The 24,961-nt window shown below is 47.2% G+C and overlaps 1 protein-coding gene across 3 annotated transcripts; it reads left to right on the plus strand.

Moving 5' to 3' along the window:
• Positions 1 to 2,034: 2,034 nt before the first annotated feature.
• Positions 2,035 to 23,895, plus strand: Rac1 (Rac family small GTPase 1). Of its 3 annotated transcripts, XM_087579022.1 has the most exons (7): positions 2,035 to 2,270; positions 12,071 to 12,142; positions 13,942 to 14,059; positions 19,638 to 19,694; positions 21,127 to 21,189; positions 21,896 to 22,055; positions 22,303 to 23,895. In XM_087579022.1, exons 1-7 carry the CDS (start codon positions 2,236 to 2,238, stop codon positions 22,431 to 22,433), a joined length of 636 nt encoding a protein of 211 aa, XP_087435148.1. In that variant the 5' UTR covers positions 2,035 to 2,235; the 3' UTR covers positions 22,434 to 23,895. The 3 variants fall into 3 exon arrangements, with proteins under 3 accessions (XP_087435148.1, XP_087435149.1, NP_599193.1); XM_087579023.1 differs by lacking the exon at positions 19,638 to 19,694 and having other exon boundaries at positions 21,896 to 22,056; positions 22,300 to 22,455; NM_134366.1 differs by lacking the exon at positions 19,638 to 19,694 and having other exon boundaries at positions 2,236 to 2,270; positions 22,303 to 22,646.
• The last annotated feature ends 1,066 nt before the right edge of the window (positions 23,896 to 24,961 follow it).

Here is a 24,961-nt window from a genome sequence, read left to right on the forward strand (position 1 = left end):
TTCTCTGACCACCTTTACCTGGGTTGCAAGGATGGCACTCAGGCCACCAACCTGAGTCGCTGGACAGCAAGTGCCTTTCCTTAGTGAGCCATCTTGCTGCTACTTTCCTGAAGGCGTTGTCCCTTAAATGAACTGCTGAGAAACCCAAAGCCATTCTAATCTGCCGTTTCTTTAAGACTTTGTTTTCTCTTTGGAAGCCAGAAGGGTCTTATCTGTTCACAGGGTTCTGAAGTTTTTTTTTTTTTTTTTTTCCGGAGCTGAGGACCGAACCCAGGGCCTTGTGCTTGCTAGGCAAGCGCTCTACCACTGAGCTAAATCCCCAACCCCAGGGTTCTGAAGTTTTACAAGTTTGTACAGCGCAGTGGGGCAGGTTTCCTTCCCTGTGGGCACTATCTATAAATGGTTTACCCTCCAGGTCTGGCAAATACTCTTGAAACAGTTCCACAGACGCTACCTTGTTTCGTTTTGTTTCTGTTTTGTGCTTTTTACTGTTAGGCTATTAAAATGGTGGTAACTGGTGGTCTGGTTTCTTTTCTTTAAAAGAATATTTTAAATTTTGTGCGCATGCTCACGTGCACACACCTGAATGAATGCAGGTGTCTAAGGAGGCCAAAGGTATTGGATCACTCTGGAGCTGGAATTACTGGTGGCTGGAAGTCATGTGATCTGGGTGCTGGGAACCAAACTCCAGTCAACTGTAAGAGCAGTTTGGGCTCTTAAGCCCCAGGAGTAGGGAACTTGCCAGGCAAGCGTGAGGAACAGAGTGTGTGAGGGAGGGCCAGAGCTCCATTCCAGAACCTATGTGTATACCAGGAGAGTATGCTGACTCACCTGTAATCCCAGGAGATGAAGGGCAAGCTGGCTGGCTAGACTAGTTGGAATCGGCCAGTTTTGTGTTCAGTGAGAGAGATCTTGCTTCAATGTATTCAAGGTGGAGAGCAATTGAAGAGTACACCCAATGTCAACCTTGGTGTTCTACACACATGTGCCCACCCATGAAAACATGCACAGGCACAAGCACACCACATACAGAACCAAAAATATCTTTAAGGTTCCTGTCTTCTAATAGGCTACCTTATTTGTGAATTACATTTTTACCTTATCGTATCAGAAACCTTTAAAAAATTCTTCTTGTCCTTTATCCTTATTTCATTATTCTAATGGTATGTGTGGTTTTTATTCTTCCTTATAATTTTATTTACTACACCCCTCCCCCTTGAGAAAATCTCATGGTAGCTCAGGTTAACTATGGACTCTACATAGCCTGAGGACAAACTTGGGATCCTTCTGCTCCCACCAGTCCAGCACTGGGATTCAAGATATATATGTACTACCGCATCTGTTTCATACCGTAGTGGGGCTCAAACCTAGGGATTCATGCCTGCTAGGGAAGCACTCAATCAATTGAGAGCTGAATATTCAGGTCCTCTTTGAGACATGTAGCCCAGGCTGGGTCTTGAATTCCACATGTACCTGAGGATTCTACTGCTTCCGCCTACCTGTTGGGATTACAGGTGAGCCACCAGGGCAGGCTGTGACATGCTAGGGATGGAACCCCAGGTTGTAAATGCTGGCAAGCATTCTAACTTGGCTACTTCCCTAGCAGTTTCTTTTTGAGACAGGATCTCACTGTAGCACAAGCTATATGGAATTTTCTAGCCAGGACCTTATGCCACAGCATATTGTAGTTATCACATAATAAGGGAGCTTAGCTCAGGAATCTCCCCATGAAGTTAGCAGAAGTGGGTGCAAGCGAATGGGACCCTACCAGAGACCCGAACCGGTAACCCCAGGATCCAAGGATCATCCTACACTTGGTCCCAACTGGGACGTGTTAGCGTGCCAAAATGGCGGACGCCCCGCCCCGCGGCCCTTTGAGGCCCTGCCGACTGTTTCCGAGCTTTCCCGAAAGCCGGTGGAACCCAGGAACGGCGCGGCCGGGAGCGGCCCCGCCCGGAGCCTGGGAGCTGCGTCGACGGCACCGAGGGGGAGGGGAGGCCGGATGTGAGTGGAGCGGCCATTTCCTGTTTCTCTGCAGTTTTCCTCAGCTTTGGGTGGTGGCTGCTCCTGTGCTCGCCTTCCAGTCCGCTGAGGGCCAGGCGGCGTGGACAGCGGTCCCGGCACTCGGCGCCCCGCCGCCCGCAGCCTCGCACCCGCCCGCCCCGCGCTTCCCGAGCCCGCCGCTTCCCGCCTTAGTGACCGGCCGCCGCCACCGCGGCCCACGGAGCGGCCCAAATGCAGGCCATCAAGTGTGTGGTGGTGGGAGACGGGTGAGTGCACGACCGTGCTGGGCGCTACGGAGGGGGTGTCTCGCGCGGCGCCATCGGGGGCGGGCGGCACTCGGGTCCCCGCAGGCCCGAAAAGCCTGGAGCTGGCGTAGAACGCGCGCCCGGCTTTCTGGGGGGCGCGGGCCTCCCACCCTCCCAGGCCTGGTTCCGGCTTCTGGTTGGGGGAGGGCCTGGGCGAGCCGGCCGGAGGGAAAAGTGAACTCCACCCTCCTGCCTTCTTCCCGGGCCGGACACCGCCCGTCGCCCTGCTCTGGTTGGCACGTAGACGAGGCTGGTTTGAAGAATTTTTTCTTTAAACATTTTATTTTTTTGAGAAAGGGCAGTCTAGTTTCTTCATTAACTCAGCGTATCTCCCTCACCCCCCCGAGAACTGGGATAGGTAACGGCCTCCAAGTCTGTCCGGTTCGATGCGTGTTTGCACCAATCACTTGGGTGACCTGGAACTTGGGAAAGGGCTCGGTTGCTTCGACTTTGCAGGGTGTTTATAAAAATAATCATTTTCACACTTTACGCCGAGAAAGTTACCGGGATGCTAGCTGAAGGAGTGTGATGAACACTGTCCATTGAACGTAGTGTGGTTATTTAAAAAAAAAACAACCTCCTCTGAAAGCAATAGATATGGATGCAGCAGATCCAGCTCCCTGTGACTCGAGGCAATTCTTTTCATGATTGGCCGTGATGGTTTTAGGCCCTTGAGGGAGACAAGACTGGTCTTATGCAGTTTCCCCCCCCTTCGGTAGAAACAAGAATCTCAGTGTAATCGGAGCAAAATCTCGCGTCTCAGCGTTGCTTGTGTTGGAGATTTACTACTCCCCGCTTCCTCAAACGCAGAATGCAACTGGTACATTTTCGAGTTCAGTAGAATGGGTTGCAAACTTGTTAATGTCCTCCACGCTTGCACTCCTAGCCCGTGGATTTATGATCGATTATTCAGCGGCTTTTTTTTTTTTTAACTCTTCATTAGACGTTTGGGGTCGTCCCTGTAACTAATTCAGCCAAACGGTCGGAGAACTTTATTTTTCTGCTAACATGCCAGTCTGTGGGATTTGTCTCGGAAACAGGAAGTCTCATGGACACGGCTCAATGTATATAACCACACACTGGAATTTCATTGAGTGTGGTGCTTTCCTTTCACCTCCGAAAAGAAAGCTTTGTCACTTGAGGGCAGTTGGTTTGATAATGAAAGCAGTTTGAGTGAAGATGTATGTGGGGAGCCGGCATCTTTTTGTGTAAATCCTGGCTTCTGACCGTCTTGGTCCCAACCATCAGTCTCCTGTCAGCCTTAGGAAGTAAGTGTTAGGCTTACAGGTGCAAGCTGGCAGGCCTGCTTTAAGTGAAGGCAGGCTGACTGGGCGGTCTGTCCATCTCTGTCGCTCTGCTCTCCTCTCTCTCTATTGTGAATGCGCTATAAACGTTCCTTGCTGGGGAACGTTTGAAAGTTAGCAGAACTTCCTTTAAAAGTTAAAACTTTCGTCAGCCCTTGTGGGCCGGAGAATACTACCAACATTCTTAGTTTTTAAATGTTAAATTGCTCTGTCACCATCCTCTTTTCCTCCCAGAGCTTAGGGACCATGAGGAGGAAGGGAGATTGCAAGATCTAGAGGTTAGGGACACTGGGTGGAAACAGTATTTTCTGGATTCCACTTGTGAACTCAACAGCAGCTGTACAAGATCCTAGCCCAGGGCAGAGAGGGCCTAGGCTGAGTAGAGATGGGCCCTTGATGGCTTCTGGGGTGAGCGAGCCCATTTTCTTTATGGGTGTGGTCCTTGAGGGAAACTAGCCCCAGTGGATGGCCTCAACTCCTGAGTATACAGGCAGCACAGATTGGACTAGGTGAATTCTTACGGGGTGGGGTGAAGTTGGGAGGAAATTGGGATGAATATGAACAAAACACATTGAAAGACATCTCAAGGAAATTATTACTTTTTTTTTTTCTTTTTTCTTTTTTTCGGAGCTGGGGACCGAACCCAGGGCCTTGCGCTTGCTAGGCAAGCGCTCTACCACTGAGCTAAATCCCCAACCCCAAGGAAATTATTTTTTAAAAAAGAGGTAAATTGCTGCTAATACAGAGCCAAACCATAGTGCTTGAGAATTCCTAAGACTGAAATGTTCAGCATTCAACAGGTATGCTAATCCTGATGTGGTACTAACATCATCCCAGCTCTGTAGTCCCCCAGGCCCCAGCGGGGACTCGGCCTTATGCTCCTGGCAAGTGCTGAACAGCTGAGATGCGTCTCAGCCTGCTGCTGGCTGAAAGCAAATGGGGTAAAGACGTGTAGGACGTCGCTGTGGGCGCCTTTGGATTGCCCCGCTTTCCTTTCTTCCTACATCTTTAACACGTATGGATGTTTCCCATGTATGTCCGTGCCAGCAAAGGGCTCCCTGAAACTGGAGTCACCGATCGTGGTGAACCATTAGGTTCCAGGTCCTTGGAGGAGCAGCCAGTGCTCTTTACTGGGAGCCAGCTCCAGTCCTGCTCCTTTTAACTCACAGAGTGATCCTCAGCATGGCCTTCTCCCTCGAGATGCCTCCAGGGAGAGTTAAACAGCACCAAACAAGATGCTGAGGTTAAGACGCTCTTAAGTGCCTGGTTCTTGGGAGAGCCGAATAAGTGCTGGTTACCACTGTTGCTGCAGTGAGAAAAGAGAAGTCTTTCTCTTTTCTTGCTTTTATTTTCGTAGTCCAGTGCCTGTTTTTCTGAGCTGTTCCCACTAGCTTCCAATCTTACTATCCTTGTTGGTTTGCATAAAAATGCAATTCCTGGCCTTGAATTTTTTCAGTCTTGTTTAAAAAGTTTATCGTGTGTGTGTGGTGGGGGGTACACATCACCATGGCAAACTTGTGAAGGTCAGAGGACAACCTGAAGGAGTAGGCTCTCGTCTTCCTTCAGGTCCTTTACCGGCAGAGCCGTCTTTGTGCCCCAGTGTGCTCTTGGCTTTAACAGAGTCTCACCTGTGTATCTCCAGCTGGCTTGTTTCTGCCTCTGGAATGCTGGGATCAAAAGTGTGCATCACCCGCGGATTGTACTTAAGAAAAAAAATACTGATTGTTTTGCCTGCACAAATGTCTGTACATTTGTGTTTGGTGTCCAAAGAGATCAGAAGGGAGGGCATTGGATCTCCTGGAACTAGAGTTAGATATGGTTATGAGCGCATTGGATCTCCTGGAACTAGAGTTAGATATGGTTATGAGTCACCATGTGCGTGCTGGGAATTAAACCTGGGTCCTCTGCTCTTAACCATTGAGTACCTCTCCAGACCCCACTCTGCACTTTTTCCGTACTGTGCTTGACATTGATATTGTTGGGGCTAAGTGTCAAGAGAAGTGTACACATACCAAAAGATTTGATATTTACACTCTGAAGGGTAGTGTACACTGGTTAAGAACAGTGGTTTCCAACCTGTGGGTCATAACCTCCTTGGGATCAAATATCAGATATTTTGCATATTGATTCATAACAGTATCAAAATCACAGTTATGAAATAGCAACGGAAATAATTTTAGAGTTGGGAGTCACCACAACATAAAAGAACTGGATTAAAGGGTCACAGCATAAGGAAGGTTGAGAAGCATCTGTTTAGAAGTGTAGATACATAGCTTTCCATGCCAATACCATTTTTCTGCTTTTCGTCAAGTCAACTATATGTTTGATGTATAGTTGGAATGCCTTTTATTCTGAAAAATTTAAAGCTGGTAAGCTTAATGTCACATGTTACAAAGTTTTACAGGGCTAAAAGCCGAGTGATGATTGAGGTCATACAAATTGCAAACTTTACTATTTAAAGTTCTCCTGAGGAATTACGTTAAAAACTCTGTTAAGACCATGTTAGATTAGTTGGCCTGTATTCTTCCGGTGGGTGAGTCTCTGTTCAGTAGTTAATTGACAGTAGATATAAAATATGAAGAGATATAAGGCATACCTTCTGAAAACAGAGCCCGTATATTTTTCTTGGCAATGGTATAGCATGTGCTGAGCCACACTGAGCTAGCGCTCTCTCTCTCTCTCTCTCTCAAACACACACACACACACACACACACACACACACACACACACACACACACACACCTTTTTTCTTTGTTCTGGTACCATGGACTGAACTTAGGGCCTCACATTTGGTAGGTAAGGGTTGTACTAGTTCATCCCCATCCAACCCTGGCCTCTAGCTCTGTTCTCCTGCCTTTGCCTCTGAGCGCTGGCATTGCACAGATGTCCATCACTACTAACTCAGTGGTTTTTAATAGTATTGGTTTAGTTTTGATTGACTTAACAAGCGAATGTCTTGAAGTTTACTTCTGCATATAGACTTGGACTGGTAGTCTGTGCAGTGCAGTGTCTAACTTAGACACTGCTGTCCAGGAATTCTGTTAGGTCAGCCCCTGTGATGACGTTGTTTTTACAGGGATGAGCACATTTTACTCTGCTTCCATTGGATCATGGTGGCATGGCCCATACATTTTGCTCAAGCTCTTCATGAATTTCCGCTCTGCCTTCCAAATTTAGATTTCATTATTATTATTTTATACGCATGGGTGTTTCGCCTGTTTGTATGTCTGTGCACCAAGCTCCTGGTGCCCTTGGAAGCCAGAAGAGTTTTGGATCCCCTGGAATTGGAGTTACAGACTATTGTGAGCCACCACGTGGGTGTTGGGGATTGAACCTGAGCCCTCTAAAACAAGTGATCCAGTCAGGACTCTTAAGAGACAACGCATCTCTCCAGACCTTCTCTTTTATATATCTTACATCTTACCTGTCTGTCTGTCTGTCTGTCTGTCTGTGGTTCTAGATAGAGCATCACTTATATGTGAGATAAATCTCTCTACACACATACACACACAGCATCTTCCCCCAACCCCGTGTGTGTGTGTGTGTGTGTGTGTGTGTGTGTGTGTGTGTGTGTGTGTGTGTGTGTGTGTGTAAAATAACCTTTGTATCTTTGCTGGATTGTCACTTGACAGTCCATAGTGATTTGAAGATTCTAGAAGCAAGAGAGTGGTCTAGAACAAAACTCCCTTTGAAGCTTTGTTATGTGTAGTATCTTCATGTCTGAGAAACTGTATGGTCTTAGCATTTTGAAGTCTTTAATGGTGGTAAGGACTATCTCTACACACATGGCTATGATGTGCCTGTTTGTAAACGTGAGACTTTTGGTTTGTCTTTTCCTGGCCCTGAACTACTCTGACTAACGTATCTGTTCTTCTGGGCTTACTCTTTTTCTTCATATACCTCTGTCTCAGGGCTCGAGGACCTTAGTTTAAGGCATTTCAGTTACTCAGGAAGCATGAGGAGGGCATGTGTGTGGTGGTTCTGGGTGTGCATATCACATGTCTACATGGAGGGAGAGGTGTCTTCAGCCATTCTCCGCTTCATCTTTTAATTATTTTACATGTTTTGTGTGTGTTTTTAATGAGTGGATGCCATGGGTATGGATGCCCACAGAGGTCAGGAGGGGGCATTGAGTATTCTTTTTTTTTCTTTTTTTTCGGAGCTGGGGACCGAACCCAGGGTCTTGTGCTTGCTAGGCAAGCGCTCTACCACTGAGCTAAATCCTCAACCCCGGCATTGAGTATTCTTAAGCCAGAGTCACAGGAGGTTGGGAACTGGGAACTAAACTTGAGTCTTCTGGAAGAGCAGCCAGCTTTCTTAACCTCTGAGCCATCTCTTCAGCCCCCACTTTATTTTTTTGAAACAAGGTCTCATGTAGCTCTCTATGTACCCAAGGCTAGACCTGAACTCTGGCTTATAAGAGATAGACACACATGCCTCACCTTACCCTGTGTCAACTTGGTCAGATCTGTGGGGTTTTAGATAACGATTTCCCGATCTTCATTTGATTTGCAGCTGCTAATGGATGAGTCCAGGTCTTCTGTGTAGGAACATCTTTTTCTTATAAGGCCATGTACAAAGTTTTTTTTTTTTTTTTTTTTTATTCTTTTTTAGATACATACCCCATCATTTGATGCTGGGGATGGAATTCAAGGGACTGTGTATGCTAGGTGTGCTCTCTCAACCTCTCCACTCTAGCCGATGGAGGGAGACCTTTTTCCTGGACAGGGTTTTGCTATGCAGTTGCTGGAACTCGAAGAAGACCTTCTTTTCCCAAGACTTCCAAGTTGTGATTAAACACTCAGTTTTCTTTTCTTTTCTTTTTTTTGGTTCTTTTTTTCGGAGCTGGGGACCGAACCCAGAGCCTTGTGCTTCCTAGGCAAGCGCTCTACCACTGAGCTAAATCCCCAACCCCAAACACTCAGTTTTCTTACATGCTTTAAAATTATTTATGTGTCTATAAAAAAGAGTGTGTGTGTATGTGTGTGTGTGTGCGTGCACACAGATACCTACAGAAGAGAGTTGCAGGCATTGTGAGCCTCTGATGTGGATGCCGTGGACCAGACTCTGCTCTTCAACACCGAGCCCTCTCACCAGCTTCCCTATGTATAGGATTCGGGTTTTCTGTTCCGTTTTGTTTTTGAGACAGAGTTTCTCTGTGTAGCCCTGGCTATTTTGGAGTTCACTCTATAGAGCAGACCTGCCTCTGCCTCCTGAGTGCTGGGATTAAAGGCCATGATTGCTCTGCTCTATGTTTTTTTTTTTTTTTTTTTTTTTTTTGGTTCTTTTTTTCGGAGCTGGGGACCGAACCCAGGGCCTTGAGCTTCCTAGGTAAGCGCTCTACCACTGAGCTAAATCCCCAGCCCCTGCTCTATGTTTTTTAATGTGAAGAAATTGCCAGCGCTTTTAGGTTACTGACTTTTGTGTTTTAAGGTTTGGTTTGAAGGTTTCAGAAAGTAAGAATAAAGTTGGTCAAAGCAGAAGGGACATTAAGTACAAAGTTCTCTCAACGGGAAAGTAAAGACTGCAGTAGGACCAGAAATAACTAGTGGGATTCATTCTTGGACCTTACTGCAGGACAGGGCAGGAAATGCAGATAGACAAAAAAAAAGTAATGTCATTCACTAGAGGAAGAGCCAATATAGAATGGACAGGACTGTCTTCCAGTAGACTGAGGCTTCTTATCTAGAGTTTAAAGATTAAAAGGAGGTTGAACTGAACACTTGAATATACAAATTTAGAAAATTCCAAAGCAGATATTCTTCCAGAAATTCTGTAGTGTGTCAGTCATGGCTGTGACTAAATTTGTCTTCTATTCTCCATGTGGACATATTCTTGACACTACTTCCTGTAGTTCAGATGTTGACTTTGGACTCTGGAATTGGTTTATGCCATGTGTTTACAAGGAATACGTAAGTACACTAAAAGAAGGGTAATAACCTTTCTATTTATGCTGATCCATTTTTAACTGAAGACTCGAGTGAAAGTACAGAGACAGGCTCTCAGACAGGCTCTCACACAGCTCAGGCTGGGCTCACACGGCCTACAGCCTTGACTTCTGATCCTCCCTTCCCCTTTATTTGGTGTTGGGGAGCAAACCCAGAACTTGGTGCATGCTGGGCCAGCTGAGCTGCATCACCGACCCTGTAGTCATGTTTTTATAGAATGTAAATTGTAGTCAGTAATGATTAGTATATTTCCCAGCCGTGTGGGGTGGCTCACAGCTGTAACCCAGCACAGCACTCAGGAGGCAGAAGTGAATAGGTCACAGGATCATGATGGACACAAATTCAGAGTCGGCCTGTTGTACATAGTGAGTTCAAGGCCATTGGGACTGTGGAGTGAGATCAGTTCAGTAGGTGAAAGTCCTTGCTGTCAAGCCTGACAACTTGGGGTACACATGGTGGGATCATCCTGACCTTAGCAAGTCAGCAGGGAGCCGGGCTCATTAGTGAGAACTGCTTGAACTGGGCCTTTAGGATGTCCCTCAAGTCAGTCAGGGTCCGTGGGGAGATTCAGAGATTTTATCTACTTATTTACAACCTGTTCCCTTAAAGCAGTGGTCCTCACTCTTCCTAATGCTGTGGCCCTTTGATACACTTCCTCACGTTGCAGTGGCCCCGACCATAAAGTTATTTTCATTGCTTCATAACTAATTTTGCTACTGCTACAAATTGTAATATCTGTGCTTTTCAGTGGTCTCAGGTGACCCCTGTGAAAGGGTCATACAGTATGCCCCCGATAGGGGGTCATGACCCGCAGGTTGAGAATTGCTGCCTTTAGTTTTTCTTCATCTCATGCACACACACTATGACCTGTGTGGTGTGCACACATGCATTCTTACAAAGAACAGCAACAAAATTCTCAAAGCCAGATTTTGCCAGCACCTTTCAGTTTGGCCTGTCAGAGCTCCCTCTAGCTGTCAGGGGGCCTGCCTAGCATGCAGGGAACATGGTGGTGGTGTGAGGAAGGTAAAGTGTTGGGGCTTGAATACAGGGTTTGTGTGCACTAGCAAGTAGTCTACCGCTGAGCTACAGCCCCAGCACGATTTTATTCTTTTAATTACTACATATATTAATTGTGCCAAGAGTTTCACTGACACATTGATAAATGTATGGGGTGCACTTTGATATCTTCACCCCTGTTATTTTCTCTTTAGCCTCCGTCCCGTTCTGTCACCCTATGTTTTTGTTGGTTCGAGTGGTACGCAGCTCTAGCTAGAGTAGACTCACTGTGTAGCCCAGGCTGACCTGAGACCATCTTGTCTAAGCCCAGAAGTGCCAAGGCTATGGACTTGAGCCAGCATTTGCTGCAGAGTAGCTCAGGACCTGGTGCCTGTCTCCCTTGCTATGAATTCATTGTAGCTGAGAGCATCTGCTTGCCGGCAAGAAAACAAAGGCAGAAAAGGAAGTTCAGGTGTGTCAGAAATGGCCACAAGTGAGCTGGTCTGAGTCTTAGAGCTAGGCCTCTCCAGCTCTTAGGCTCTTGCTCATACAGGTTTGTTTTGACATTCTAAGCCTTTCTCACAAGATAAATGTCTAGTGAGTCATTTCTGTTTAGAAAGCCGTTAAGGGATTGGAGTTACCTGCCAGTGATGTAATGTTTGACACTGAGATCTTTAGGGTGGGGAGTTCCAGCTTCATTAAGACAAGTATTGGCAAGAATGCGTGGTTGAGCTCCCGCCCTTGTGAAGCCCTCAGTCCCAAAGAGTGGAAGGAAAGTGTAAAGTTTGCCTTTGGATGGTGAGCCCCAGCCTACTGTGTGTGCTGAGCAGTACAGTCTTACAGGTCAGTACCATCCTGACCTTAGTAAACCAGCAGAAGACAGCAGGGAGCCGGGCTCAGTACAGAAAACGGTTTGAACTGAACCTTCAGGATGTCCCTCAAGTTACGGTCTGTGGGGGGGGAACGTAAGAGATTTTATTTATATATTTATTTGCGAATGGTACGACAGTCTATTTTTAGTAATACAACAGTCTGTTTTTAGTAATATTCTGAAAACTATTTCAGGTGGTTGAGAGCTTTTCAGACAGTACCCTAACTTCTGCCTTGGGGAACATTAGTAATAGTCTGTCCCTTTAATGTACTTAATTGGCACATTTCTCATTTTCTGTCTTGACCACTGTTTAGGAAGTTTATCCCTGCTCTGTGCTCTTTGTTAACATGACCTATGACATTAGCTCCCTTCACAGCTTGTAAGTATGAGAGCTGACCTCTGCTCTGTCAGGTGCTGAACACCTTAGCAGCAGAAAGGGAAGTTGTGGCATCTGCCTTGCTGAGAAATACAAAGGTTTGGTTTGGTTTTTAAGATGAAAACATGTGCAGAGTTAACTGGTAGAGAAACGTATTTGTCTGTACCTGTGGGTGTGGTGTTGCTGTTCCCTGGTCGTTTCTAGAGTGCTGCAGTGGGTAGTGGGCCAGGGCTGTGCTGACTAAGCAGCCTTCTCTCTTCTTTCAGAGCCGTTGGTAAAACCTGCCTGCTCATCAGTTACACGACCAATGCGTTCCCTGGAGAGTACATCCCCACCGTGTGAGTATCCTCTGCAGGCTGGGACCGGCTTGCCTGCGATGTGTTTTCTCTGTTCTGTTGAAAAGTCCTTGTCAATACATCTATGAACCATTACTGTTTGTTTTCCTCTGAATCATAGACTGGAATGTCTAATAAAATTGTTAGACGTTTAGAACTTTGAAAAAATGACCCAATTTAATGTATGATTTCCTCATACGAGGGAATATACAGATTTCTGATTGACTCTTAGATATTTAGGAAACAAGAAAGTTACACTAAGAAGTCTATAGGCTGGGAGCTGTAGACCAGAGCTTGAGCACACAGTCTGCTCACTTGGCGGTGGGAGCTGGCACACAGAGTTTGCATTAGGGTCATCGGGAGGTTCTGTGTCATACTTACAGGACTGTGGAGTTGAACTAGGGTGTGGGGCGGGGCACGGGTGGATTCTGGGCTGCTGATTTTGTACGGGCAGCCCAGTTGAGTGGGGAAAAGTGCTTTTCTCACTGATGTTTCACTGGAGAAATTGTGTGCACAGTTCTATCCTAGGTCTGTAACCAGTACACCCTTGAAGACTCTCCCTTGGGGAGACCTCTGGGCTTTTACCATAAAGCCTAGGATGATCTTGAACTCTCATCTTGCCTCCCAACACACACCACCACACCATTTTATAAAGGTTGCTTTGGTCAGTAGTCTGTAAATGACACTAGCTTAAGTTTTGTTTTTATATTTAGAGCCCCTGTTTTTAAGTACTGCAAATAATAAAAACAAACACAAGCCCTCCTTGCCTTAAAATCCATGTGTTAAGATGTTAGTCTTGGGGCTGGAGAGTTGACTCAGTGGCTGAGAGCACTGGGTGTCCTTTCAGAGGACCTGTGTTTGGTTCCCAGCACCCACATGGCAGCTCCAGTTTCAGGGGATATGTTGCCCTTTTCTGAATTCCATGTGTACCAGACATACATGTGCTGTTCATGCATACACATCAGCAAAACAGATGAAGATACTGTCTTGTTTTAAATTGCGGTGGCTTTTTTCTTTCTTTTTCTTTTTGGAGATGGTGTTGTGTAGCTCAGACTAGCCTTCAATTTCTGACCCGATCCTGCTCCTTGGTTTTGGTTTTGGGGTTTTTTGGGGGAGGGGGTAGACAGTAATACCAGTAGCATTTTATGTTGTTCTGAGGTCTTTTTTGTTGTCTAAGAGCAAAGTCTTGATCTGTAACCTAAGCTGGCCTTGAATTCTTATGATCCTCCTGCCTCGGTACTTTAATGCTGGGATTATGACACGTCAGTGACTTTTCCTCTCTTGATTAGTTGATAGGCTTTTCTGGGTTGCCTCCTACTAGTAACTAACACTTCTGCGGTCAGGTGTACTTACTCTGAAAACCAGTGTGGCTTCTCAAGTCCAAGTGTGCCTGTTGTACTGCTGCCCTTGGCCTCAGACGTGGGTGACTTGCTGTGTGCCCTAAGTGAGCAGAATGTGGACTTGAGGCACTGACAGGTGGGGTGGGAAGAGGACCTTGCTCCAAGTTCCTGTCTTCATGCAGAGAAAACCCTGTTTATTAAAGGTGGAGGTTGTTTTGGTTTTCTGTTTGTTTCCTTGTAAGTTCGTAGCTTGACCTTCGTTTCTCCCCTGTCTGGTGTATGTAAAGTTGATGCCCTGTTTCTTCCTCTCTCCAGGTGCTTCTCATACCTCCAAGGGGTTTTCTGGACCAACAGCAGCCTCTAGGTCCATCTGCCTCGCTTACAGCAGACCTCCTTTGGGAGGCTGGGGACTATGACGTCATCCCCGTGTCTGTGACTAACGTTTTCTTGGCCCTTCCACAGCTTTGACAACTATTCTGCCAATGTTATGGTAGATGGAAAACCAGTGAATCTGGGCCTCTGGGACACAGCTGGACAGGAAGATTATGACAGACTGCGTCCCCTCTCCTACCCGCAAACAGTAAGACTCACACTTTATTTTTATTTTTACCGAGTATAATTGTTCAGTGCTCAAAGAGCCTGTGCTTCTGGGACTGGGGGCTGTGATAACAGTCAGTAAAGGTGAATACCTCCTTCCATGCCAACCCGAACTTGGAATTTTGAATATTAGCTCTTTATCAACCCTCTTTATTTTACATTCTTTTATTTACTTTCAAGACAACCACACGGAACAGGTACTGTCTTATTTTCGGCTTTGCAAAGCTGTTCTTAGCAGCAATTCCTTTGAAAGGTGCTTGTTCTGGGATGCTTTGCAGTATAAAATCAAATTAAGCAGTCAGGTCGGGCATGGTGGCTCATACTTGTCATCCAGCACACGGGAAGCAGAGGCTCCAAGTTTGGGGCCAGCGTGGTCTATAGTTTCCTCAAACCTTGGCTCAAAGAATCCAGATCAGCGGTTACTGTTCAGTTACTCTTCAGGTTCTGGAGCTGAGAGTTGCTGAGCTGTTAGAGAGACTGCCTTGCACCCCAATCTTGAGTGACATCCCTGGTACGACATAAACTGGACACAGTGGCTTTGGCCTATAATCAGAAGTTGAAGGCCAGATGGTCAGGGTCATCCTTGATTCTATAGTAAGTTCCAGCCTGGACTACATGACACCCTGTTTCAAAAAAAAAAAACCCCAGAAGTTAATTTTCTTTAAACCGAATAGTAACTCACCTTAGGGCTTCACACTTCCTTTTCCCGTAAAGCGTCTGGTTTTGGCGTTGGTACAAAGTCTTCAGTGTAGACTGAGGGTTCAGTTTTATAAAGTGAGCCTTTGTGTCCAGCCAGGAAAAAACACTGTTTTAGATTACTCTGGCTTCTGTGTGAGACAAGCAGTGATTGATCATTTCTCAAAGCTGATGAGAACAGTGGTTGGCAAGAGACTGGGCGCCGGGTCTGCCGCAGGGCAGTTACCGTGTGTGTCACGTGCTCAGCTCAGCTCAGCTCAGCTCAGCTCGTGTTCTTGATCTTAGCTGCATGTTAGGCCAGGGCTGTGGCTCAGGGAAGAGCATCTGCCTTTCTCCATGGCAGCACAGGGACACAAGAAGCAAGAGTGTCTCAGTGCAGCGACGACCTTAAATGTTTATGGCAGTCAGCAGAGCACACGGCTGGACTCAGGCCCTGCACTTCCTGCCTTGCTGTGCAGTCCCAGACGGTTTGTTCAGGCCTGTCCTCTGCACGCTGCATCCTTGCCACTAGCATAAGGTGAGTTCGCACATCTCAGACCAGGCGTTCAAGCCTATGATCTCAGGACTTTGGAAACAAAGGCAGTTGGATATCTGTGAGCTCAAGGCCAGCTTGGCTGTGTAGTGAGACCATATTTCAAAAACAACCTACTCCCTGTGATGCACACAGCAGCTCTGGCGTAGCCCATGCCCTCAGTGCCCAGTTGCTCCCCTTCACCTCACCTGTTTGATGGGCGGAGGCTCCTCTGTTCAGGTTTTGTTTGGATGAACATTACTTGTGCTCTCTTGCTTGGGAGTGGGGAGCGTTGGTCTTGGAATAGGGAAAGAACTTAGAGAAAGGCAGGCTTTGAACCCTGACTGGCTGGGGGCTGTAAGCTTGCCTTGGAGTGTCAGGAACCAGTTCCAGTCTTCAGAGTTTGTATTTTAGGTGAACCCTCTGTTCATGACTGCTTTACGTGTTAGAAGATGCCTTTTCTCTGCAGTTAGAGAACACCTTTTGTTGCTCACTGGAAATGTTACCAGACAGTGGCTCTTTGAACTGCAGATTTTTGTTAATTGAGTTATAGCCAAATTTCAAATTTTAGTTAATAGTACTAAATAAAGATCAAAAATGTAAGCAGAAAGATTTGAATTAGGTGTTTTTTTTCTTCCAGTTAATCTAGTGCTAAAAACTAAGTGTGATTGAGTATTTAAAATCAGCCCACAGTCACAAGATGATTGCAGTCTTCAGTGTCTTCAGAAACACTCCACATCTAGTGAGTGCTGAATAGTTCAGGATTTTAGGTGGATTTTTAAAACATAGCAATTGGTATCTATCCAGCTCATTGGATATGTCTGGAAGGGTGTGGCATCATTTCTGAGAAATGAGAGACAGCCTACTGTGACACAGTGAGTACAGAGTAGGGTGAGGCCGTTCTAAGGGAGTCATTCTTAGGCAGTCAAAGGTGATGACGGAAATGGGGCTCTGGATGTGATAGCGGATAAGGGACTCTTCCCAGGTTGAGTAAGCTGTAACTGAGTGGAGCCAGGCTGGTGTGGAGAGTGAGGTCATCTTTATAGAGCAGGCAGACGCTTGGTTTCCTTATATAAGGACTGAGTGAGAAAGGAGGGAGACGAGATTCCTGCTAATAACCATGGTGCAGTGTGGACGGACAGATGGATGGTCAGGTGGAGGTCTTTAGGAGCAGAGGGGAGAATACACAGCTAATAGCTAAAGACTTGCCTGCTAAGACTTTCCTAGATGTGGAAGTTAAGCTCAAATGCTAGTGCCCAGAAGGCTGCCTTGCTTGGGCCACACTGTCATACAGCCTAGGATCACCATGTTCTGCTGTCTCTGCTGGCTGGCACATGGTCCTGACTTTGGCTCTGAGCTATAAGCCTGTTTATGTAACTCTTTAAAAACCTACGGTTAGAGCTGAGCAGCGGTGGCACATGCCTTTAGCCCTAGCACTTGGAGTTCAAGACTAGCCTGGTCTACATGTTAGCTAGCACTAGACACAAACCCTGACTCAGAAAAGCAAGTGAGCAAACAAAAGGTTGTGGTCAGATATTGTTCTGAAGGGCTGGATGGAAGGTTTCTTGTTTGAGAGACACTGAACGAAGCTGGCCACACTGCTTCTGGCCACTGCTGTTATTTTCAAACAGGGTCTCCTTCAGTCTGTAGCCTCGGGTGGCCCGACAGGGTCTCCTTCAGTCTGTAGCCTCGGGTGGCCCGACAGGGTCTCCTTCAGTCTGTGGTTAAGGTCTGTGTTGTCCTCTTTTGGCCTCATCCTTCTGAATGCTTAGGTTATGGCTGTTGTTTCTTTTTAAATCCTTGTTCTGTGTGTAGATTATTTGCATGTATGTATGTATGTATGTATGTATGTATGTATGTATGTAGCCGGATCAGAGCCCTAGAAACTGTGGATTGCCACGGGGTGCTGGGAAACAGCTCTGGTCCCATCTGTGGAAGAGCAGCCCTTGTCTGTCTTGCTCCTGGTGTTACAGTTGTGAGAGCCCATGGCTGGCTGCAGTTGTGTGGGTGTGGTGTGGGTGTGGGTGTGGGTGTGGTGTGTTGAGTTACTCTCAGTGGAGTCATGACTATCCTAAAACTGGCTCTGTAGACTAGTGTGGTCTTGAACCCAGATCTACCTCCCTCTACCTCCCGAGTGCTTGGGTTAAAGGCCTGAGTCACCACAGCCTGCTGTAGTTTTTTGGTTTTCAGAGGGTTTCCTCTGTTAAGATGACTGTTAGATGTCTGGTCCTCCAGCTAGAGGTCACTAGAAAACTACTTAGAATATGGTGGATTGCTTTTGCCATGAGGGAAACCCACTGGGCTTTTACGATGTGATGGGGGCGTGTAGGGCCCAGAAAAGGAGTTTGCTCTGCCCGAGTGCTGTCAGCCTTGCATTTAGGAAGTCCTACCTAGAAGTCGGTGGGATGTAGTAGGGCTGAAGCTGCTACAGATGGAAACCCTCTTCCTTGCATTCTTTCCCTCAGGAAGTGACCTTGGGTTAGGAAATGACCTTCGAGTCTTTATTTCCAAGTTGTTCCCTTTCATCAGCATCGGCACATGGAGGCCCGGAGCTCGTGAGACTTACAAGGCCTCCTCTACTCCAGTAGAGCCGTCAGCATCAGGCCAGCTGCCCGCCTTTTTCCAGTTTCTTTTCTTGGGAACACTTGGACAGCCTTTTCTCTGGTGTGAGTGCACACCCTGGGCTTTTCCCCTGTTGTGTGGCATCTGTATATTAAAAAGAAAAATCCAAATGTGAACCTGAAGTCAGACGCAGAGTCTGGGCAAGAGCAGAATGAAAGGCTCCATGTTCCCGTGGTGGTGAGAGCTGCAGCACCTCTCGCTCTACCCTGTCACGTTCTGAAAGCCACCTCACACTGGGCACGGCCGCTGACAGGAGACCTGTGACAAGTGATATCTCTCGAGCTGTGATTGGTGTGTGCTTCTGTGTGTCTGTGTCTGGGTGTGACAGAGGTCAGCTTCAGGTGTTGTCCCTCAAGAGCCACCTTGTTTTTGAAGACCAGGTCTGTCACTGGAACTCAAAGTTTACCCTAGGGCTCCTCTTGCCAGCCTGGCAAGCTTGTCCCTAAATGTACTCTCCTCAGCCCTGCTGCACTTTTGACTGCTGAGGGAGGGAGAGGTGGCGCTGGTGACACGAGGGTGATGAAGTTATTGGAGACTTACTCATTAAAGGCATCCTGGGGCACTATCGCAAGTGTCCTGGTCACTGGGAAAGTAGTAGTCAAGTCCCCAGAAAAGATGATCAGCCACCCGTGAGAAAGAGACAGGCACTGTCACAAGCACAGGGAGGAGCAGAGACACCAACAACACAACCCTTTTTGTCCTGGATCAACAAAGAAGGGATTGATTGATGGTAGGAAAAAAGCATCAGAAGCCAATTAATTTAATAAAATCTGTATTTAGGCCAAGGGGAGGGACGAAAAGGGAAGAAGAAAGCAGAAGGCCTATGGCATAGTGTGCACCTGAGCTGTGCTGCGGCCTGTGCTCCATTGGAAGATGCTGGAGGAGGACTAAGAGGAGTAGAGTGAAGGACGCTAGAGGCTGTTCCAGCAGTTTCTGAGCCAAACTGACACTGTTTTGTTTTGTTTTGTCTTGCTGGTGGGATATATTGTGTCAAGTCCTTAGGATACAGAAATAACCCACAGATGAAACCTGGAGTCTGGAAACTGTTACTCTTTGAATTGTTAATCAAGCTTAAGTGAGGTGAAATTAAATAATCCCCGTGCTTGTTTTTAGAATTTCTGGGGGCTCATAGTGGGAGAACAAGCCTGTCAGTTTTTACTAAGCTTAGGAACAAATGGAAAGTATTTTGATGAAAATGGAAAAGGTTGTCACTTAAAAGTTAGGACCAAGCGGTACCCTTGTCAACTCACAAAGGGACTCAGTAACTCACTATAGTTTGACTCCACTCCCTGCTCCCAGAGCTGGGGCAGGAGGCTGCCAGCTTGGACCCTTGGCCCCTGTTCTGGAAAGCTCCACTGTGCCTATAGGCAGGCACCTCTCCCGTCTGAGGCTTCCTTTGGCTTACCTCGGAGACCTCGTCAGTAACGGGTGCCGCCAGCAGGGTGTCACTTTCTGAACACTTCGAGCTCTGTTAAATTCTGGCACGGGTGGGAGTGCCCGAGGTGGCAGGCCCAGCACTGCCTTGACTTCCTTACTGAACTGCAGGGGACAGCCCCGTAGCTCCAGTTCCACGGCAATTACGTGCCTGCCTCTTGGTTTCTGTGAATTATGCGACTGCAGCTTTGGATTCCTCTGGAGGCCAAGACAGACTCTGATGAAAACTAACAGGTTATATTGACTTTGTGTTTCTTAGTTTGTCCTAAACTCAAGCCAAGTTCTCCTGCATTACTAGGTTGGAGACACATGTGGTAAAGATAGGACCTCCAGGGGCAAAGACAAGCCGATTGCCGTATGTAAGACTTTGGTCACCTCAGCCTCAAGCTTTGTCTCCTCTCTCATCTCACTGAGTCTCCAGGAACATGGCTGAGCCTCGCGTTCCCTGAGCGTTTGTTTCCTCTCTGATTCACTCACGAGAGGCTGCTCTTGATGAAATGAGCCTTCACTGGGCTGTGACTGTTCACTGCCAGTGGGTTGTAAAGTGGTCGAGCTGCTTGCCCCTCCTCCCATGTGAAAGGAGGGTGTCCGGAAGCCCCTCTGGGGTGGTTGGAGGTGCAGGTGTGGAGGGTCTACTCATGTGGGTGCTTCCTCGCTGAGCCAGACTGACTAACCCCTCCCAGGGCCTCTTCTCTGACTCTGGTGTTCTGTGTGGTGGGCTGCGGGGCGGCTGTGCGGCGCTGGTGAGCTAACCCAACTGCTTTAGAGGGTTTGGAATCGACTTGGATGCTTGGGAGGCCCTGGTGATTCTCTGACAGGCTTGTGCATGCGCCAGCGTTGAAGTAAACAATTGTTTATAAAAAGCTGTTGTGTGGGATGTTTCTTTCCTTTTCAGGTCCGAGACACCAGCGGGATGGTCTAAGGTGCTAGCTAGCTTGGGAACTGCATACATTTCATAAGATAGCATAGTTGCCTTCTCTAGGGCTGTGCCTTGATAAGCCTACCATTTTAGAAATCTTGGGCATAATTTTGTACAGGTAAATATCTGATTTTTACTTTGTGTGATAACAGGTCAGATATTTTATGTTCAGCCAGCGGCTTCTCCTGATGTCGAGCTCTTGCACTGCTTGTCCTTGCGTTCTTTGGGCACAGACCCCCTGGGGACAGCTTTCCCAGGGGTCCTTGGCTGTGCCAGGGAAGCCGGGACAGTGCTGGCTGCAGTGCTTGGTGCTTGTCTGTTGGGGGATGGCGCACTGTGTTCCCTCCCTGACTGGAAGACTTGGGAGCAAATTCTCGAACTCCATTTTGTGCCAGGGACAGTGACAGTCTGGCTGATTGACGCTAGAGATGTAAGGAAGGCTTGCACTCAATGTGCGTGTGGAGAGGGCTTAATGAAAAGTGTCTTGTTAGATGATGTGTTTAAATCGACTGCATTCATGAGCCTGAGAGAGGCCGTGGTTTTCAGAAGAATTTGTGTTGATAACAGATAATTAGGTTTCCAGTTGAGCACGATCAGAGAGTGGCCTCCTGGGAATGTGATTTGATCCCTCCCTAGCATCACACTGCTTCCAGCAGTTTGTTCCACATTCCCTTTCTCTGAAGGCAGGTCTGGTAATGGTTTGTGAGTCGTCTGGCCTGCTAGAGGGGTGAGTGGGGAGCAGTGGGGACCTAGTTGCAGGTGGCAGTAGGCTCGCGGTGGCTCTGACAGCTCACTGCTAGCAGCTGAGGCAGGGCATCCGACAGCTGAAGGTTGCCTTCTACATGCTATCTGTGTTTCCTTTCTGTAGGACGTGTTCTTAATTTGCTTTTCCCTTGTGAGTCCTGCATCATTTGAAAATGTCCGTGCAAAGGTAAGTGGGACTTAGGGGAAGATTGGTGCATAATGTCAGTGCCAGAAAAGAATGTCACCTGATGCCGGGAACTTTTGGTTGTTTAGCTTGGCTTCCTCTATGGAGGAATGGGCCATTTGTAGATCTATGGCTTTAGGGTGTGGGTTTCTAGAGCTTCATTTCTTTGGGGCGCTCCTCACCGCAGGAGCAAGTACTTCAATGGTCCTGCGACCATTTCTTTCTGCTCCAGCATCTCGAGCCAACTTTAGTGAGGAGGGTGAAGGACCCTGCTGGTGTGTGGTGGGGATAGTGGTCCCTGAGTTGATGGTGAGTTTTCTAGGGTGATCCTATAAATTAGATGTTTTCCTAAAGGCAAACATGGGGACACTTCCCAGTCCTTTCTTTCTTTTTTTCTTTTTCTTTTTCTTTTTTTTTTCCGGAGCTGGGGACTGAACCTAGGGCCCTGTGCTTGCTAGGCAAGCGCTCCACCACTGAGCTAAATCCCCAACCCCCTAGTCCTTTCTTGTCTCCTTCCTTGGTCCTTGACAGGTGGAGTCTGTAGTGTTGTCCTCTGCCTTGGGGCCTGGCCAGCCAGGGTACATGTGGTTAAGGCTTGAGTAGAGGGCAAGGAAGCTCTGTGGGGCCACTGTCATTCTCTGCATGTAAGCTTTGTGAAGGGAGTCAGAACAGAAGAGTGTCATGACCTTGTTTCTTTCTTCACATGTAGTGGTATCCTGAAGTACGACACCACTGTCCCAATACTCCCATCATCCTAGTGGGGACGAAGCTTGATCTTAGGGATGATAAGGACACGATTGAGAAGCTGAAGGAGAAGAAGCTGACTCCCATTACCTACCCGCAGGGGCTAGCCATGGCGAAAGAGATCGGTATGAAACTCATTTCTTGTGTCTGCCTTGCAGTCCTGATGCCAGGCAGCTGCAGTTTGCCTGAGAGAGGGAGTCTCTCCTTCTTGGGTTCTCTGCTTTGGGCAGCCAGTTAAGCCAGGCCTTTGCCAGCCTTGGTGTTGGCGTAGGAGTTGGCTGCTGAGCCGCGCCATGCTGCCTCTGCGGGGTGTCCGGTGGGGCCTCCATTGCTGTGTGCAGCGTCTGTCATGCCTGTGGCTGTCTTTTCTAGGTGCTGTCAAATACCTGGAGTGCTCAGCACTCACACAGCGAGGACTCAAGACAGTGTTTGATGAAGCTATCCGAGCCGTTCTCTGTCCCCCTCCTGTTAAGAAGAGGAAGAGAAAATGCCTGCTGTTGTAAATGTCTGAGCCCCTCCCTCGGTCTTGGTCCCTGGAGCCTTTGTACGCTTTGCTCAGAAAATGGCGGAGTCTTCGCGTCTGATGCCAAGTTTTTGTTACAGATTAATTTTTCCATAAAACCATTTTGAACCAATGAACCAGTCAGTAATTTTAAGGTTCTGTTTTAAATGTAAGAATTCCAACTTACAGTCTATTAAAATTCAGCCCTAAAATGACAAAGCCTTCTTAAAGCCTTATTTTTCAAAATCCCCTATTCTTGCTCAGATTAAGAATTGCCAAAATACCTTGTGAACTAAGTTGCGTTGTGCTGAGAACACGTAAGCACTAAGCTGTTGAGAGACTTTGTCCTTAAGAAGACTGCAGCTTCTGGGCTCAGGGGTGCAGACCCTCCCGTAGCTCCCAGACCGTGTGACACAGCACAGCCTCCTTAATGACACGCTGCCATGTAACGCACCTGTAACTTATCAGCCCATGCTCATTACGTAACTTTGTACTGTACGTCACGATGGGTGTAACAGCTCTGCTCTTTGATTTCATAGTGAGTTCTCTAAAATACCAGCTGACCGGCTTCTGCAGGCTTTGAACAGAACTCTGGCTCCTGTGTTGCCTCTAACGAAGTATTCTGTTCCTAGTCGTGGGTGTGCTGGGTGGAGTGTGTGAAACACGACGTCATCAAAGGAGACAGACAGTATTTTGACTAATATGAAGTAGAGATTAATTTACACTACATTGTACATGGAGTAATTCAACTGAATAAAAGTGTCACGGGTAAAGCTTTTTAACGGTTAATTTCTGTCAAACAGTAGATGACAAATGGCCGATCTTATCAGTGTCTCTCTTGAGCCCCCCTTCCCCCTGCTGTCCCTCCCCAGATGGGGCGTTGAGTCCATATTTAAACTGGCCATCCTCACAGTTGCTAACTTAGCAAGTGCTTTTCTTTAGGACCCCCTTCTTAACGAGCAATATGTCTGACCTGTACTATAAGATCTTTCTGATAATGCATTCGGAGATTTTTTTGGTAGATAGTAGAAGTGCGTTCCTGTTTTCACCTTCCTTTACTCAGCTGACTAGTGCTTCCCTTCGTTTTCTAGTAACTGGGTGTAGAAATCACGTGCTGCGGCTTTACAGTTTTTAAACTATTTTAGATATTCTGAAACATCACTGTCTTGCCAGAGTACCAACACTGTCATGTGATTGATGCCGCCCCCTCTAGACCTCACCCACGCGGACACATGCTTCCCGTACCTTTGGGTCTGTGAGGTTCTGTCAAGCGCTAGTGCTAACGCCGTTCTGTACAACCTAACTCACTGGCAAGAACACAGTGTTGGGCCTTTCGACCACTAGAACAAACTTTTTTCAATTGACAGTTGCAGAATTGTGGAGTGTTTTTACATTGATCTTTTGCTAATGCAGTTAGCAGTATGTTTTGCATGTATGACTTAATAAATCCTTGAATCATAAAACTGGTCATGCTTGTGTCTTTGGAACTTGACAAGTTCTTGGTGTGTTTGCCTCACTTTAAAACCCTGGCTCATCGGGGATGTGCTATTCACACTGGAAGGACAGAGTGCCACCTTCAGGGACTAGGGTAGGTGAGCCGACACCCATACTTCAGCGGGGCTGATGTTTGATCACTCTTGTTGAGCTGTTGGAGGTGCTTGTGTGAGGGTATGACCCTGAGCGTGTGCCTGAGAAGAGTGCTGAGGATTGGGAAGCTGGGCTGCAAGGCTTGGCAGGACGGACCACATCTCAATCCGTTGTTACCGGGCCACGCCAGGTATGGTTAGCTTTCATTGGCGATCCTTGTACTTTGGATCTTTAAATAAAAAAAAAAAGTGTCTGTGTGTGTTTGTGCACGCACACACATTTCTTATAGGATACACGACCAGGCCACAAACTCCCAAGTGCTATGACTTCCTGACATGCAACTTCAGCACAGTGTTGAGCCACGGCGCTCGGTCCACTGAGGACTCCGAGGGAGCCTCTTAACCCCTCTCCAGCACAATTTGAACCCAGGTCCTTACACTTGTATGACACTGTCTAGCCAAGCCATGTCTAGCCTCCTTGTTAAAAAATTAATAGCATGGGGTTGGGGATTTAGCTCAGTGGTAGAGCGCTTGCTCCGAAAAAGAAAAAAAATTAATAGCGTGTTTTGAGATTTCATCAGTTTTCATTTTGCTAGGTCTCAGGACCCTCTGACCATCAAGCCTTTATACCCTACATGACTCCATGGTGTACATAACCTGACGAATTGTGCCTCTGAGGGCTTTCACCTTAAATCCAGGATCCTGGGAGCTCCCTTCAGATCTCTGAGGCAGTTATTTTTGAGGTTATTCTGGCTGGCCTAGAACTCATTATGTGTTTAGCAGGCTGGCCGTGAGCCCACAGAATGGTCTGCCCCTGCTCTGAATGCTGGGATTAGAGTCTATCACCATACCTAGCAGTTTTACTAACTATATCCTAGAAGGTTTCCCTTTAGTCTGACTTCCCCCCTCTTCCGAGTTTTGTTTGGAGACCTCTCGAGTCGCA

Source organism: Rattus norvegicus, chromosome 12 (genome assembly GCF_021556685.1).
Source record: "Rattus norvegicus strain SHRSP/BbbUtx chromosome 12, alternate assembly SHRSP_T2T, whole genome shotgun sequence".
NCBI classification, from domain to species: Eukaryota; Metazoa; Chordata; class Mammalia; order Rodentia; family Muridae; genus Rattus; species Rattus norvegicus.